General features: G+C 53.4%; 6 protein-coding genes; 2 read left to right on the top strand and 4 right to left on the bottom strand.

Moving 5' to 3' along the window:
• Positions 1 to 691: 691 nt before the first annotated feature.
• On the top strand, positions 692 to 1557 carry RCC_03744 (uncharacterized protein; the record flags this gene model as incomplete). XM_023769029.1 has 2 exons in its annotated part: positions 692 to 894; positions 954 to 1557. The coding sequence occupies 2 exons, from the start codon at positions 692 to 694 to the stop codon at positions 1555 to 1557; spliced, it is 807 nt and encodes a 268-aa protein (XP_023624797.1).
• Positions 1558 to 1744: 187 nt separating this feature from the next.
• Positions 1745 to 3883, bottom strand: RCC_03743 (uncharacterized protein; the record flags this gene model as incomplete). Its single annotated transcript, XM_023769028.1, has 1 exon — positions 1745 to 3883. The coding sequence occupies one exon, from the start codon at positions 3881 to 3883 to the stop codon at positions 1745 to 1747; it is 2139 nt and encodes a 712-aa protein (XP_023624796.1).
• A 242-nt stretch (positions 3884 to 4125) lies between these two features.
• On the bottom strand, positions 4126 to 7125 carry RCC_03742 (uncharacterized protein; the record flags this gene model as incomplete). The annotated part of the gene is made up of 1 exon (XM_023769027.1): positions 4126 to 7125. One exon carries the CDS (start codon positions 7123 to 7125, stop codon positions 4126 to 4128), a length of 3000 nt encoding a protein of 999 aa, XP_023624795.1.
• Positions 7126 to 8727: 1602 nt separating this feature from the next.
• Positions 8728 to 10255, top strand: RCC_03741 (related to DNA repair exonuclease SIA1; the record flags this gene model as incomplete). XM_023769026.1 has 5 exons in its annotated part: positions 8728 to 8983; positions 9031 to 9710; positions 9768 to 9924; positions 9975 to 9990; positions 10060 to 10255. 5 exons carry the CDS (start codon positions 8728 to 8730, stop codon positions 10253 to 10255), a joined length of 1305 nt encoding a protein of 434 aa, XP_023624794.1.
• A 763-nt stretch (positions 10256 to 11018) lies between these two features.
• RCC_03740 (related to multidrug resistant protein) lies at positions 11019 to 13035 on the bottom strand (the record flags this gene model as incomplete). XM_023769025.1 has 5 exons in its annotated part: positions 11019 to 11090; positions 11142 to 11215; positions 11267 to 12228; positions 12282 to 12559; positions 12622 to 13035. The coding sequence occupies 5 exons, from the start codon at positions 13033 to 13035 to the stop codon at positions 11019 to 11021; spliced, it is 1800 nt and encodes a 599-aa protein (XP_023624793.1).
• A 978-nt stretch (positions 13036 to 14013) lies between these two features.
• On the bottom strand, positions 14014 to 15729 carry RCC_03739 (uncharacterized protein; the record flags this gene model as incomplete). XM_023769024.1 has 3 exons in its annotated part: positions 14014 to 14738; positions 14797 to 14881; positions 14935 to 15729. The coding sequence occupies 3 exons, from the start codon at positions 15727 to 15729 to the stop codon at positions 14014 to 14016; spliced, it is 1605 nt and encodes a 534-aa protein (XP_023624792.1).
• Between the last annotated feature and the right edge of the window lie 18 nt (positions 15730 to 15747).

Below are 15747 nucleotides of genomic sequence, written 5' to 3'. Positions count from 1 at the left end.
TCTGGAGACCATCCCCAATTCCTAATAGTAGCCTCAAGCTCCCGCAGTGATGGAGAATCCTGATCTGTAAGGAAGTCTTGCAACGAGTTCCTGAGATTCCCGCCACAGCTTTCATGCCCTGGTACGCCCGCCTGGGCATATCTCCAAGAATCGCAAGGTGGAAAGAGTAGGTCATGGGTCCCCGCCGAGCTGTCTTCAACCAGCTTCAAGAGTGGTTCGCGGCGAGTGTTGACGAGAACGTCGCCGATGGAAAGTTTGAGTTGCAGCAATGTTGAGCGAGTCTGCGCCATGGACATCCAGCTTGGAGCTCCAGTGGTGGGAAAGGCCCAGAGATCTATGACTTGCAGGCCGGATGGGGTGGTGAGTTTGAGCTTTTGGGAGGGTTGGAGGAGGCAGTGGGCGCCTTGCCGAGCGGGGATGATAGTGGGCATGGCGGCCTCCAATAAAACACGTCTCGCCTTTGGAAGTGAGACTTCACATCACATATCCATGCTGGAGTCAATGATTGAGAGGCAAGGACGAGCCCGAGGGAGGGGGAGGGAAGGGACCACAAAGCATAATCACAATCCTTGACATCCCGAACATCTACCGACGGCGATCTCGAAAATCCGCTCTCCACCGCAAGAAGTGTACCAACAAACGCATCTCTTGGATACTCTCGTCAAATTCTCGTGTGCTTCTCATCCCCACCATGACCAKCAGGTCTCCACCCAACCCAGCGTCTCCCACCATCTCCATTTCTTACAGCGACGACGAGGATATGAAGCGCAACTTGTTGCGCAAACGACGATTGGAAGAAAGCGAAGTCTACAACGCCCCCGAGACCCTCGCTGCCAAGCGCAGAGCCGTCAAGGTCGCTGCCCAGACGATGCCCGTGCCGAAGGAGATTCCAAAGTGAGTGTGCATCTCCATGTACAAATATCCGTCAATCATGCTGACCCGACACCCCGCAGTCTCAGCTTTGACGATCACATTGAACCCAGCGAGTCACCGGATACCCTCGAGCACGAGCAGGAAGAAGACGAGGACAACATAGYGGTGCGCATGGCGGAACGAGGATCGAATGCGGCGCAGAGTGGGGTTGATGGGGTCCAGGACGCAGTCATGCCGGATGCGAAGGCGCAGGTCACGGAAGGAAGAGGCGAGCTGGATGTGAAGGTGGAGTTGAATGACGTGAAGGAGGCACAGGTCCAGGTGCCGCAGCAGGGAATCATCAATGAGGCGCAGGTGCAGGTGCCCGTGGTCGTCAAGCGAGAGCACATCGAGCCGGAGACGGATGTGCGGGTGGTTCAGACGACGGAAGTGAAGATGGCGAATAAGAAGAGTCGTGCCAGGGCAAAGAGGTTGACGAGGAATGAAATGGCCAGAGCGAAGAAGACGACGGAAATCCCGGTGCCCAAGGTGAAGAGGCAATACCCGGAGCTGCCCAAAGTCACCATTGATCCGCGACGATGGGCAAAGAAGTCGGACCAGGCTGCACGGAGGTCGAGGAGACGATTGAGACGATTGTTGAGGGAGGAGCAGTCTCTCCTATCGCAGCAGTTGCAGGTCGCTTGATCTGGTCTGGAAGTGTCATGAGAGGATGTAAGATGGACGGCCAACTCAACAAAATGCGATGGATCTGCTCCACACGGCGTCACAGCGGATGGTGGGGGGGAGTTTGAGGTGTCGACATAACGAAGAGATTGTAATGATTGCTCGCGTGTACGCATGCACTTCGACGTACAATTCCCCCCATCGCAAACTAGCTAGCAAGGCCGTCGCTGATATCAGGTAGGTCCCATGTTTCCTCCGCTGAAACTTCGGGAAGAATTCCCGCTTCGACTTCCGTTTCGATCGTGGCTGGCTCTTCCACTCCGGACGCAGACAGCGCTTCTGCTTCAAGCGCGATCTTGGGCGTTGGAGTTGGAGTTGACATGACCGCTTCACTGTTGGTTGACAGCTGCGCGCCATCAATCTCACTCAACGGCAACGACCCATTCCTCAACAACCCGGCCTGCACTCTTCCAGCACTCTTCGCCTTCTGCGTCTCCGTCATCATCGCTACCGTCTTCTCTTGCAGCCTCGCCCTGGCCAAGGTAACAGCATTCGTCGCCAATGAAATCTCATGCCGGTTCCAATCCTCCTGCGGCGTCATGACCAACTCCTTCAACGCCCGGACCGAATCCGAAACCCTTATCATCTCCAAAGTCGACACTCCCTCTCCAAAGCCTCCCAACAGAAGATCCCTCTCCCCCGAGATGATCGCTTCATGCGCTGCAGTCAACAACATCTTCTGCGCATCGCCGATAGCCCCCCTTAGAGGCTTGGCAGCTTCCTCCAACTTCTTGACCGTCTCTTCAAGTTTCTCCAACCCCGCTGGAACCATCTCGTTATCTAGCAGAGTCTTCAATTCATCCCTCGTCTTTTCCACTTCCAATTTCTGCTCCTCACTCAGTCGATCTCCATAATCTTTCAGCTCGGTTTCAACTTTCTCYATCGCTTCCTTGGCTTTCAGTCGCATGTCAGCCATAGCTTCCTTCTTGGCCCTCCTAGCTCCAGCTTGCTCAGCCCAAAAATCCTTGACTTCTTGCCCGTAGCTCGTAGACTTGACCGGAACTTCCCAATCATCAAGATGCTGTTCTGCACGATTCAACCAATAACCCATCCTTGTCTCCCGATCCGGCACTCCGGCAAAATGTACCAAGAAATCTCCCCTTCGAATTTGGAAAGGTGCGAGTGTTTCATTGTGTTCTCCTTGATAAGCATTAAACCACCGCTGAGGCGTTTGAACGATGTTGTCGACAAACCGAGGTTCTTTCATGAGAATGTCCATGGCGGATTGGTCTCGGAATTGCAATTCATCGGTTGGACGGTAGTGTCGGAAAGATGTGATTGCCGAGAAGAGGTGGACGGACCATTGATTCACTCGGACTGGGAAGACGCCGTTGTTGAGGCCATTCCAGTCGTTGGAGTACATGAGATGGATATCTTCGAATTCACTTCCCGGTGGTGGGAGGAAAACTTCGATTGGGATGTACGGGTTCAAGATGATGGTGTCGGCGTCTACCCAGAATAACCATTCTAGGCGCTCGCTTTCGGGCTTCGAGAGTTCTCTCAGCAGGAGGGAGAGGATGTAAGCTGGTTTGGACCAGACGTCGTCCATGAGGTGTTGACGGAGGACATGGAGACGGTAGCCGTGTTCGCGATCATGCCGCTCGTGAGTCCTGATGGCTCGTTCCCAGAAACTGTTGCCGTTGAACAGGATCGTACATTTCCCGATTCGGGTGCGGGCGCCTAGCATGCCGTCTTCGCTAATGCCGTCCTTCACACTTTCTCCTGTAAGAGCAGCGACCGTGGTATTGATGGGTTTCGCAGCACTGCTGACTGCTGTTCCGTTGGTGTCCAGCACACCAGAAGGATCAGGCTTAACGAAATAAGGATTCCAAGATTTGACCTTGTCCTTCACCGCGTGATGAAGTTCTGCTAGAGCACCTTTCACCGTCGGCTCTTTGCTGCGGAGCATGAATTCTTCTTCGGAGAGGAGGCCATAATCATCCTCCGGGATACTTGAGCCAATGATCCCTTCTTGCAATTTCGTCTTTGGGGCTGCTGATTTCAGTCCAAAGCCTGTGGGATCTTCTAGCACTCCTCCTGAAGCCATGTCGAGCCCTGGAATTTCCAATAACGTCTCATCAGAAGAAGGTCCCAACATTGCAGTAACCGTCCATCCCATCATCATGCATGTCAATGCAATTGCGAAGAATTTGAGGCGCGCGTTGGAGAACATGGCGGATCGGCCACGGGATCGCTTGAGCCATTGTGGCAATGAGGTTGGTGAACTGGGCGTGTGGGGAGAGATGTCGCGGAATGGAATCCTCTCGGCGGCTGATTGTGAGGTCATTTCTGAGCGGACAAGAGCATGGCATCGAGGAGATGGAAGTTTGCAAAGATCAGAGAGAGATGAGGTATGGCATGGGCTTGCATGCCAGCGCGAGCATTCTATGTAAGGTTGCGAGGAACGCGAGCGTGATGCAAGGGATGGCTCGACTTCACGAGCGACCCAAAGTGGAGCGGACCCCTATGAACGATATGAGAGACACTGACATAGTCGCAAGAAATTGAAGAGCTTTCGAGGGGTGTCACTTATGGGAGACGTACAATATCCGCGTGCAAGGCCTTTGTATGACCTTTGGGCTTCCCAAAACAACCCTCCAAGAATTCTCGTACCGCACAATTATCCCGTCCATTCCGACCCTGCAAGACAGCCAGTCCATCATGACTTGTTATTTTCAAGCCTTGAAGCGACCTCGCCCTGGACAAGGCAACATAAGTCATCTCGSGCTCGAAAGAATCATCCAAATCCATTTTGACCCTATCCAGACTCATGCCCTGGCTCTTGTGAATTGTGATGGCCCAGGCAGGTACCAGCGGAAGCTGTGTGCGGGACTGAAGTGTGAATGGCTGCTTGTTCCCGATCTCCTTCACTTCGCACACTGGATGTATGACTTTCTTTTTCCCGTTGAGGAAACGGACGATCGGCCATTCGTGCACTAGAGACTGTGTGATCCAGTTACGCACACTGAGATTTCGGTATCCGGCGTGCTCACCTGAAGCCAATGGGACACTCGTGGCGTTCAGACATCGTCGGTCATTCAGTGCCGTTGGCTTGTAGGGAAGAAAWCCCACGACTTCGCCTTGGCTTCCGTTGACGATCTCTGGATCATCTGGACTGTTTACCAAGTACATTACGCGCATGCCAACCTTCAGTTCCAACGACTCTGCAAATCGATGGTCTTTCAATGCCTTAAGTTTGCGAGCAGAACGTTTCCCCGAGCACGCTTGATGATGTTCTCCGCCCTCCATTCGATTGTCGTAGCAGAAAAAAAATCGTGGTGTCCGCTTGATCTTTGCAAGATTTTCAGCATTGCATTTATCGGCTTTTCGATTCCTTGGAAACAGGTGAACTGCACCCTCAATGTCACAGGGATGATCCAGGAGAAGTGCAATTTGGTCTGGAGAGAGATCTCCGGAGTTTCGCACGGTTTCCAAAATGGCGACAAAGTCTGGATCTGCTTGTCTGTGGATCTCAGTCAAGTTGACATTTACAAAGTTACAGCTCTTCCAAGCATCACTCTGAAACGCCCACCGATCATCCAGATAGAAGGTCTTGTTGGGGCACTGATCACATGTCCACGGCCCACGATTCGAGTTTTGGGGCTTCGTCTCTCGCCCGCAAGGAAAACATGTCGAAAACGGCTTCACAGGCGGCAGTTGGTTGAAGTCTCCCGTGATGACGACCTGGACGCCGCCAAACGGAAGCTCCGGATCATGGGGAGATCGGGAATTTCTGCTACCATATCCAGTGTCGAACCATTCGGCGATCACCTTGCAAGACTTCTCATGAGGAGGACACTGACATCCACACCTGCCAGGCTGGCGTGCGGCTCGGAAGGCGGCATCTAGGCGTTCGAGCTGGTGCGCCTCCAGCATGCTGATCTCGTCGATTATGATAACATCGGCTTCGTTCATCCTCCTGTACTGCCTTCCGCTCCTTGCCTGGTTTTTGAATACATCGAGATGCCGTTTCTTACTGTCCGGTTTCCAATCAGCGAATCTGAAGTAAGTCTGCCCTCCGATATTCAAAGCTGTGAGGCCAGTAGGCGCGAGCTTCTCGACCCGCTTTCCTTGAGAGATCAGACGCTCGAAGAAGGCATGCAGAACCGTCGATTTTCCCGTACCTGCCGATCCTGTGTAGAATACGTTGTGGCCCGTCAATACGAGGTCGACCAGATCTTTCTGCTCATCACAAAGCTCAATCTGTGTGGGAGGGTCCGGCAGCCTGGCAACTTTGGGTCCATCAGCCACAAGCGAAAGGTGACCGGACGCCCGCTCGGACAGTTGCTTTGTCTTTTCGAGCTCTTCGGGAAGCGGTTTGTTGAGCGGTGTATCGGGTTGAGCGTGCAGCTTATAGCTGAATGCACCAACAAAGGCATCTGCCGCAGTTGCATCATCAACATTGAAGACCAATGTGGTCAGAAGCCCACGCAACGTGTCCTCTGCGCAATATGGGTTGCCAAGTACATCCTTAGCCGTGAACCATGACACAGACACCGGAGCCTCGAGAGCTGAAGTGTCTCCAACCAAGTCAGCGAAGAAGCCGTACCTGGGCGTGGGAAGTAAATGGCTATCAGTCACCTCGGGCATATTCTTACAGGTGGTATCTTGAAGGCTGCGATGCTTTTGAGCACCTGCGAGCGACAAGCATTTCGCCTGCTTCAAGCCAACTAGATCACTAGCACGCTGAGCAGCGGGTGTGATGGAATTGTCGATGGGCAGTTGCGGCTTTGACAGACTTGAGGCTTGTGCGCATCCAATGCTCGTGGTCGGCAAGCATGTCCAACTCCGTGCACCTGCCTTGGACAGCTCTTTCGCATGCTCTAATCCTTGACGATCCAGGGCGAGCTGAGCCGAAGGTGTGATGGTAGATTTGGCACGCAGCAAAGTTTTTGTGGTCTGCGCCACTTGGGTCCTTACATGTGGTGCGGGTGGGCATGCTTTCAGGTTCCTGTTCTGATATTCAGAATCGAGCTGTTTTATACGAGTCTCGATTGCGGTGACAGCAGGCCGTGGAGTCTGTTCGGCTTCCAATTGCAGTGCACGACGCTGCCTCCTCTCGCGTTGACGGCGTCTTTTGCTTAACTTGGCGCTGGAGGTATCGCTCGGTCGGACTTCCTTCGAGTCGTTGGGAACCAGATGGAGAGCGTGCTGAGTTGTGCCCGGGTTTGTTGAGGTCAACTTGCGCCCACGATTGTCGACGGTGGTGTTTGATGATTTGACATGCTCAGAGGTGGATCCAGGGAGTGCATGTTTTCTTTGCTTTTCCCTTTTCTTCTTCTTCTTCTTCCCCTCCTGCTTCTGCCGTTCCGCGGCATACGAATCGGCCAGGCACAAAGCTTTCTTGAGCTGAATGTTGTTCGCGATTCGGCACAAGCTTCCAGGTTGCTGGACCGTGAGTAGTGCGCCATTACTGTTGCTGTTCGCGTTGCAATGTTTCTGTTTCTTGTTGCAGTGCTCGATCCGAGGCCCTGCTTCTACTGGTGCTTCATGCCCTGCACGGCCACGCTTCTTTCCGCAGCTCATCATGTACGATCTAGGCTTTCATATTTCCTGGAAGAACTTGCGGACCGCAGACAGTGAGCGGCCTGGCCAGCAAGGAAGAAGGAATACCTCTGCGCTCAGAAGTTAGTCCGGCGGTGGTCGGGCTGCGTTGTGTTACGTGTAACAGGTCGCGTTGTTTCGAAAGGTGAGACGGAGGACGCGCCGGAGCCGAAGTTCAGCCCAGCGCTTCCAAGGGTCGGTGAAAGTGATGGATTCCATGAAGCTTGCCGGCTCCGGGGAGAGAGAGCTCGGCGGACGAGGGTGAGGAGGAGCCATGGTCGCCGAGAAGTTCGTTGGGTTCAAGAGAGCGGGTTTCATTTAAATATGAGAGGGAATTTGGGAGCACAGTCTATACAGACTGGCAACTGTGAGAGAAGAGGATTTACAACCTTGAGGGCTCAAGATACCTGGACAGGTCGTAGTACGCAACTTCCATACCTAAGGTATCTCCAGTACGGCAAGTCCAGTGCGGACGCCCAAGTCTCAAATTGTCATCACCGCGACCCCCAATTCTCACTCACTCAAGTACCTTTACTCTCTCCTCCCAGCTTCACTCGCTCGGACTCACACACGCATGCGCCTGCTCATCTCATTTACCGCCGCCATTACAGTCCACGAACCTACCGGTACTGCGCAAGGCGGAAGATGGTCGCTCCTTGGATCCAACCTTCGGTCGGATGGCGTATTTCCGAGCGGACTCGAGCGATGCTGAGGTGTGATGCGAGAGATTCCCGACAAGTCGCTCCATGCTCATGTTCGCATCATTGCGATTGAGTGGCCTTCCATAAGCATTTACCGGCCTGCCCCAGCGGCGATGAGACTGATCCCCCAGCTCGCAATGCGTCGGTCCAGATCTTGGAGTTTCGAACCCCGATCTCATTTCGAGGATTGTGCGCACTCGATCGAGGTGTTCATGGTTGCTGTGCGGTTCAAAGGGAGCGAGGGGTGGTGAAGTTGAAGCTCCAGATGTCCTTACCTAGAGTGACACGATGACGATGATGATGACAATGGTTGCGATGAGGTAGCTGTAGGCATTGAAAGAAGCAGGCTTACGGAGATTCAGACATGTCGTCGAAAGATGTCTTCTTAAGTGTGTTGTCGTTGTCGTAGAAGGGACATCATCTTCCACTACCACAGGTAGAGCGGCAACCTACGATTCCTTGGAGATGATACCTTGGAAGTATTTTGGTCCAGTACGTTGTATTGGCAAGAGATTTTGCCGGCAAGGCTTCGGCAAACCTCCATGTCATGTGCCGCGCCTGCCGATTCCGATTCCAATTCCCATTTTCAGCGTGCCTCCCCAACTACCTAGGTAGGTACGTTATAAAATTGTCTTTTTACATGCTCCATCGAACTCAATACCACAGATGCATGCAATGTCAGCGTCGTGCAGGTCGTCGAGGTCGGTGAGCACTCCACGTCACATGGAGTAATAATGGCGATGCATTAGCTGCTGCCGCGTCTTCTTCACGATTCCTCAGTCTCAGATGCTACTGGCTGAGCATTTAAACACGCATTCCCTGCCTGTGACTGACAAGCTGGGTTTCGGTGTCGATCACGCGCAGCTGCTCGCAACCATCACCATCCATGGCTGCCATCTCCTCAGTTGACAAGGCCCCAGCGGGAAAGAGTCGCCGGCCAAACCCCAGGGAATACTTACACGCTCTGCATCTTGTCATCATGTTTTGCGTTCTGTGGGCGTTGTGTTGCCATCTCTTGCCTTCATGGGCTAGATCTATCCCATCCTACAGCGAGACGACGACCGGCTGGCGGCCGCCGCTGGCATTCACAGAGAATGGCACATTTCAAATTGCCATCTTCGAAGATTTGCACTTTGGGGAGAGTATGTTGCTCCACATTCGGTGAAGTTATGCCGTTGATATTGGTTAGATGCATGGGAAGCATGGGGACCACGAAATGACAAAAAGTCCGTCAAGGTCATGAACAGAGTGCTCGATGTCGAAAGCCCACAGCTTGTTGTCCTCAACGGAGACCTCATCACCGGCGAAAACACATTTCTGGAAAACAGCACCAGCTATGTCTCTCAGATTGTCGGGCCAATGTTGCAGCGCAATCTTCCCTGGGCATCTACCTATGGCAACCACGACAGCGCTTTCAATCTCTCCCGTGAAGACATACTTGGCCATGAGCGGCTGCATTTGAACAGCCTTACCAACCAGATGGTGTTTGGCCGCAACTCAGGCGTGAGCAACTATTTCCTACCTGTATATCCTCGCAAAGACGCGACGGTTCCGTGCTTGATCTTGTGGTTCTTCGACTCGCGAGGCGGGTTTCTGTACCAACAGCTGAATGCCACTGGTGATAAGATCGGGCAGGCAGACTGGGTCGACCAATCGGTAGTGGATTGGTTCAGAGCCACCAGTGAAAGTCTCACGCAGCTGCATCAGAAGATCATACCATCACTCGCATTCGTGCATATCCCGGTGAATGCTAGTCGGAYCTTCCAGAACGAAGTTGGCGTGGATCCACATCGACAGCCCGGTATCGATGATGATAAGCCTCTTGCCCCACAAGCTGCGGGCTGGTGTGTCGATGGGTCGAATGGGGAGGTCAGTAGTGCTGTTTGTCATTGCGGGGGCGTTGTAGGCCGTTGTTAACTCGCATAGGACTGCGAATACGGCGAGCAAGACGTTCCCTTCATGAAGGCTGTCACATCCACTCCTGGACTCATGGCGTTGTTCTCAGGCCATGACCATGGAGACACGTGGTGCTATCGCTGGGAAAAGAAGCTTCCCGGGATGGCTTTCGAGGGAAATGGACTCAGTGAGCAGCCAGCCCATGTTGCCGTCGCTCGACTCTAACTTTCCCTGTAGACTTGTGTTTCGGGCAGTATGTGCCATCGTGGCGACGAGCAATAGATGTAGTATCATTCTTGGGTCGTAGCTAACACATCTCCAGGCACTCCGGTCATGGAGGCTACGGAAACTGGACGAGAGGCGCCAGACAGATCTTGGTCACAGAAGCCATGTTGCAGGACCATGCCGTGGACACATGGATTCGATTAGAGACTGGGTATAGGGTGGGCTCGGTCCAGCTGAACAAGACGTACAATGAGGATTTCTACCCAGCCACGCCGAATACGCACACCAGCTGAGAGGCGGGCGGTGTTGCGTCCGGTCTTCTACAAACTTTCAATATAGCTTGTCCAAATCATGTCCACGATTGCTCTCACCTCAATGTCGTGCACAAGGCATTCCTTGGCTTTCGCGTGAGTACGCAGCCGCTTACAATTCCAACTCCCAGTTTATCGGTCAGGGCTCTTGCGACCGAAGGCCATGAGAAGCATAATGCTCGACCCTTTGAGCGATGCTTGCTTGAGTCTATAGCTATCTCAGTGCATATTCCGTGGTGGTGAACCCTGAACATTCCGAGCCTTCCTCCTCCACCACCAATAGTCATGCAAAATGCTTCGCTAAAGGAATTCGTCGACCGAAGAGAGGCCTATAGAGGACATGCATGTGCAGAACCAGTGTCTCTTTGACAATGCTCATAAAAGTGCCCACCGAGGTCCTCGTTGGAGCATCCTCATCTTCCATTTCCCTTGCCAGGCTGCCGACCTGCTACCCCAACCCTAACCCTAAACCAAAAAATACAATCTCTGCGCGGCGACGAATCATCAAGACTCAAACGCAATAGTAAGCAAAGGCCTCGTATCGCTGACGCAGGTAGAGAATCATAGACCGTATTCCATGAGATGCAGAAAACGACATGACATAGCGATGCCAATACAGTCATTACATCATGCGCTACTACAGCAAGCAGACAGGCACTGCAATGCTCGCGACATGCCGTGCTGTACTCCGTCCGTCATAAAGTAACAACATTAACTAGAAATAAATTTTATCTCACAGCGCCGCTCATTGCCGTCCAACGAGAGAGTTTGCTCTGCTAGCATTTGGTGTTTGACGAGGGGTGACGCGGGTTTCGCCCTGTACACAGGTTAGACATTGAGCATGAATCATTCCACTGCGGGAACTTACAAAGAACCGCTGTTGCTGAGAGTAGCTTCTCAGCCCCATCTCTGGACGGCCGCCATCAGCCTTGCCGGCAACACCTACGATCTTGTTAGCCAAGTCGAAAGAGATCAAGGAAAATCCAAACTTACTGGCTTGTCGTGATCCAGCAGGGTCCACAGCGCTGGCACGCCTGCCATCCTCTTTTCCTTTCGCGAGCGCCATGGCGAATTTGGAACGCTTCCTCAGAGTGGGTCCGTAGTAATAAACAGCGTAGACCGCCAAGACGAGAACCAGCGAGATACAAGCAAGAATCGTAGACGCATATTCAAGATTCTTACCGCTATCCCTGCCAATGTTCTGGAAGAATGGCGTGGCTGGAACAGTCAGGACACCAGCCAGGAAATCACGAGCCCAGCCATTACCACCGGTTGCGGAGGCAGAGTATGGACCGTAAGCACAGATCATGTAATCGATCGTCGCCATGTAGATCGAATAGTTGGCGATTCCGACAATCGCTGCGAAGACCATGGATCCGATCCAGTGCAAGGGAGGGCCTTGAATGGTCCATGCAAATCCAATGAGTCCAATGGGTAGGCAAGGGGCAGTAAAGAGCAAGAACCACAGACGCGATTCATACTGAGCCTTCTCGTCTTCTGGCTTGGCTTTGCGCTCTGCAATATTGCGACGAATCGCGGGAATGAAAGCGATCCAGGCAATGATGTAGCCGATGCCAATTGGGATGAAAGAGAGTCCAATTGCAATGGTGCCAAAGTTCCAGCCATTACCTTCACCGTACACCAGCGCGAACGACTGGATGAACATGAAGATGAGGGCATCGGAGAATCCAGAAAGGAGCGACAAAGTCAGGACGATGGGCTCGGTTAAGAACATTTTGAAAGGTCGGATCCAGGTGACGAGTATCTCTTTGGCAGAGAATCGATCCCGGAATGGAACGAGTTCGTCAGGACCCCAGACGTTGGCCTGCGGGTCAGCCTTTCTACGCTTCTTCGCGATGTTATTCATCATGCGAGTGGTCCGAGTCTCCGGAACGGTGAAAAAGTGTAGAATCTGAACAGCTCCGCCGAAGATGAGCTGGATCCAGATAGACCATCTGCAACGAACGAGTCAGCGAACGAATAGAGCGTGGGAGCAAATGGGACGGACCGCCAGTCCAAGAAGTGCTCGCTGAATCCACCARCAATGGGTCCAAGGATTGATCCTCCAACGGACGAAAACACAACAAAAGCTACAGCATATTGCTGGTCGTCGGCTTCCCACATATCCGCAATCATGCCCAGCGTGACAGATCCTCCTGCTGAAGAGAGACCTCCGAGTGCGCGGCCGACCATGATCGTAGCAAAGTTGGGGGCCAAAGCTACTGGGAGCTGCCAGATGTTGACCAGGAAAAGCGATAGCTGAAGAACAGGCCAACGACCAAATTCCTGCAGCAAACTGCGGTCAGATTTGCACATCATGCTAGCAGGACCTCTCCACCGCAACTTACCTCTGACCAGGGTGCCCACAGCTCACAGCCGAATGCGTAGAGGACCAAGAATATCATAGCTCCACATCGTGCAGCTTGTGCGCTGACGCCAAATTCCTCTTGTATGCCTGGGATTGCATTGCTGTACAGGGATGTGTTGAAGTTCATCGAGACTTGCACGATGAAGATCACGCTGAGGATGTACCACTTCTTCCACGTGGGAAATCCAAAGCCCAGCTCATTGTAGCAATCTTCCTCTGTGAGCTCGTACTTGTCGTATGTGCCTAGGMGGCCAAGCTTCTCGCCTCCATTCGCGTCGCGTTCGTGCTCGGAATTTTCCTTGGAGGAATCACGTTCGTGAAGTTTCTCGTTGGCCAAGTTGAGGTCGGCCTGATTCATGACCTGTGGAGGGTCTTCCGAGAAGTGAGTCGGCATGGTTATTGATACTGGTTTTGTGCTGTGTCACCATGCAGCCAAACCAAATAGGGGGCGGGAGGAGTGCTCCTTGAGACGAAAAGTAAACAAACGGCACACGAGGGCTGGGGCTACTTAGTTGATGAAGGCAGGGCTGGAAGAGAAGAGGCGCGACCAGAGCACACGACCCACATAGGACCACCGAAGGATGTTCCATGACGTTTTCTAGTACAACGTTGCAGAATCGAAGGCGGGTTCGAGCATGGACGTTACGGCTCAGCGACCAACAAGAGTCGTCGCCGAAGCTTGTCGCGTGGCATAAGCTTCCGCAGCGGCATGCCAACACCGAATAAGGCAAATTTACGATCCTGCAGCAGCAAAAGTATATGTGATTTCGTCATAGGTTTCGGACGCGGGGTACCCACACGATTCCTGCGGCCAATCGCCGATGGAGCATGACCCATACGTCGGAGAGAGATGGGGTTATTAATGCCAGAAATGTGGTGTTGGAAGATTGTTTTTCCACGTCGACTTCAGCTTTGCTCCGAGACTGCATGCTTTAAGCCGTTCGTTCGTCGCGAGAACCATTCGAGCGAACCGGAAAGCCGGAAGTCTTGTCAAAATCTTATGGGAGCTTCTCCACTTGGCCAAGACGCTCCCTGTCCGGTGACCGTGCAAGGATCGAAAGGATCATTTCGACTAGAGTGATGCACAGATAGTTAGATCGTGGCGAATGGAGAATTTATGCGGTGTGCAGATGCAGCTGCTTGCATCATCACCCAGCCATGTGCAAAGAATAAACTCCCTGCATCTAAGTTAGCGTCACATCGCATGGCTCGAAACGTGAGCGAGGGATGTTCCACGCTTGGCACTAGTTCGTTTGACTTGCACGWGCTTTAGCGCGGTATCGTTGCTGCCAGCGGCGAGGTGTTTGTTCGAGGAAGTTGTATGTACACAGAGTTGGTGCTTGAATGTAATGTATGTTGATGGTCTGCGACCTCACCGAAAGCCTCCCGCCGCTGTCGGCTCTGCACAGGCCCAACTACACGCTGTCCGCAAGAACGGCAGCACTGCGTCTGAGCTGAGTTCCCTTTGTGTTGGCGGTCCTCGAAACCAGAACTCCATCCAGGTCGCTCTTGGAATGATAAACCCGCGCTTGCATGTGGTGCATTCCTGGTTGCCAACATCCACCGCTTCGGCAGCTTTGCAGAGCCCGGCAAGAACGCTCCCGGGCAAGCCAGATGGCAGAGCCGACAAGTCGCAGTCTTTTTGTGCGCGCTGCAAGACCAATTCGAATAGAGAAGGTGGTCTGTGTAACGAGGACGCAGCAGATAGTAGTCCGTCAAAGACGACCGCAAAGTCTTCACCCGATCCTCGGCAAGGCGTGCCAGCAACGTCAAAGTATCGCACCTTGGAGGAAGCCAAATAGATCAGCTCTTGCCGGGCTTCGCAGGACTCGTCACCGGTGAGACTGTATTCTGCTGTACGTTCAGCGTGCCGGGAGCGGCCGAGCGCCAGACGTTCATGTAAGCGCGTGCTTATCGGGTCGGCCTGCTCCTGGGAACTACTCATCATGTTCTCCTCTCCGGTCGTCTCGCTTTGAGGTATCGCCAATGTCGACAGACTCTCGATCTCGATCAAGGGGTTTGGCCGAATGCTCACCCTCTTGGCACTTCGAAGGAGGTCTAGAAGTTCCCACGGCAGGTATTTTATCTGGTTTCCCGCTTTACATGAGTCAGCCACCTCTGTGGTCGTCTCGCCGGCATTCACGAATGGACTGACCAATGTTCAGCTCCTTCAGCAACTTGAGTCGCCCTATGGAGTGTGGGAGCTCCGGCAGGAGGTTGCTGCGCACACTCAATACCGTCTGGCGAGTGGATTAGCATGTCAGCTTGACAGACGCAGACGCACCGGACACACCATATTCTCCAGCAGAAACAGCTCCGAGGGCAGTCTCGTCAGTTGATTGCCAGCCAGGAACAATTTCAGCTCGGGCGTCAAGGCAGTGAATTGATCCTCTGAAGGCGGCTCCATCATGCTCAGTTGCGCATGCCGAATGAGCTGTTGAAGTGGGCGAAGCGTCTCCGATGACAGCGTCTTTAGGTCCAGCTGTGATAGGTCCACCGATTCGTTGCCTTCCTCCACGCAATTGTTGATAATGTTGTCCGCGACCTGCTCAACCTGGCGAGCTCTGCTCATGGACGTAGTTGTCGCCTTGATCGCACCGACCTTTGCAACCACGCGTGGTGTTGGAGTTACCCGCAACGCCTGCAGTCGTCTCTGATTGGAGAGTAGACTTGCAGAACTCACATCGCTCTCGTCACTGCCCATCCACACCCCGCTGTCAACGTTTCTACTGTTCTCGTTGAGCACGGAGCCATCCCGTTGAGGCCTTTTGCCCATACTCCACCACGGACCCCGCACCATGCGCTTCCTCCGTGGCCGGTCGCACCCATCCTCCGAGTCGGTCGTGCCCTCGGAGAAGACGGGATCGCTGGAAAGGTCAAACTCGAACTGGCGCTTCCGACTGGGCGGGACAGCGAGCGCCGGAAGCGGCGGCGATGACGGTGGGTCAATTTCCATGGCCGTGGGAAGAATGGGAGGAGACGAGGGCAGGGTCATGGCTGTTGTCCGCCCAAGCTGACGTGGAGCGGCAAGCAGAGGAGGAGGAGAGGTGGAGATGGGATGAGAGGTGGGACGAATTGTTGGAATCATGACGCGCCTTGGACGCGC

This window comes from Ramularia collo-cygni (assembly GCF_900074925.1).
Source record: "Ramularia collo-cygni strain URUG2 genome assembly, contig: RCC_scaffold05, whole genome shotgun sequence".
NCBI classification, from domain to species: Eukaryota; Fungi; Ascomycota; class Dothideomycetes; order Mycosphaerellales; family Mycosphaerellaceae; genus Ramularia; species Ramularia collo-cygni.
Note: the sequence above shows the minus strand (reverse complement) of the source record. Positions and strands in the feature narration are given on the sequence as shown.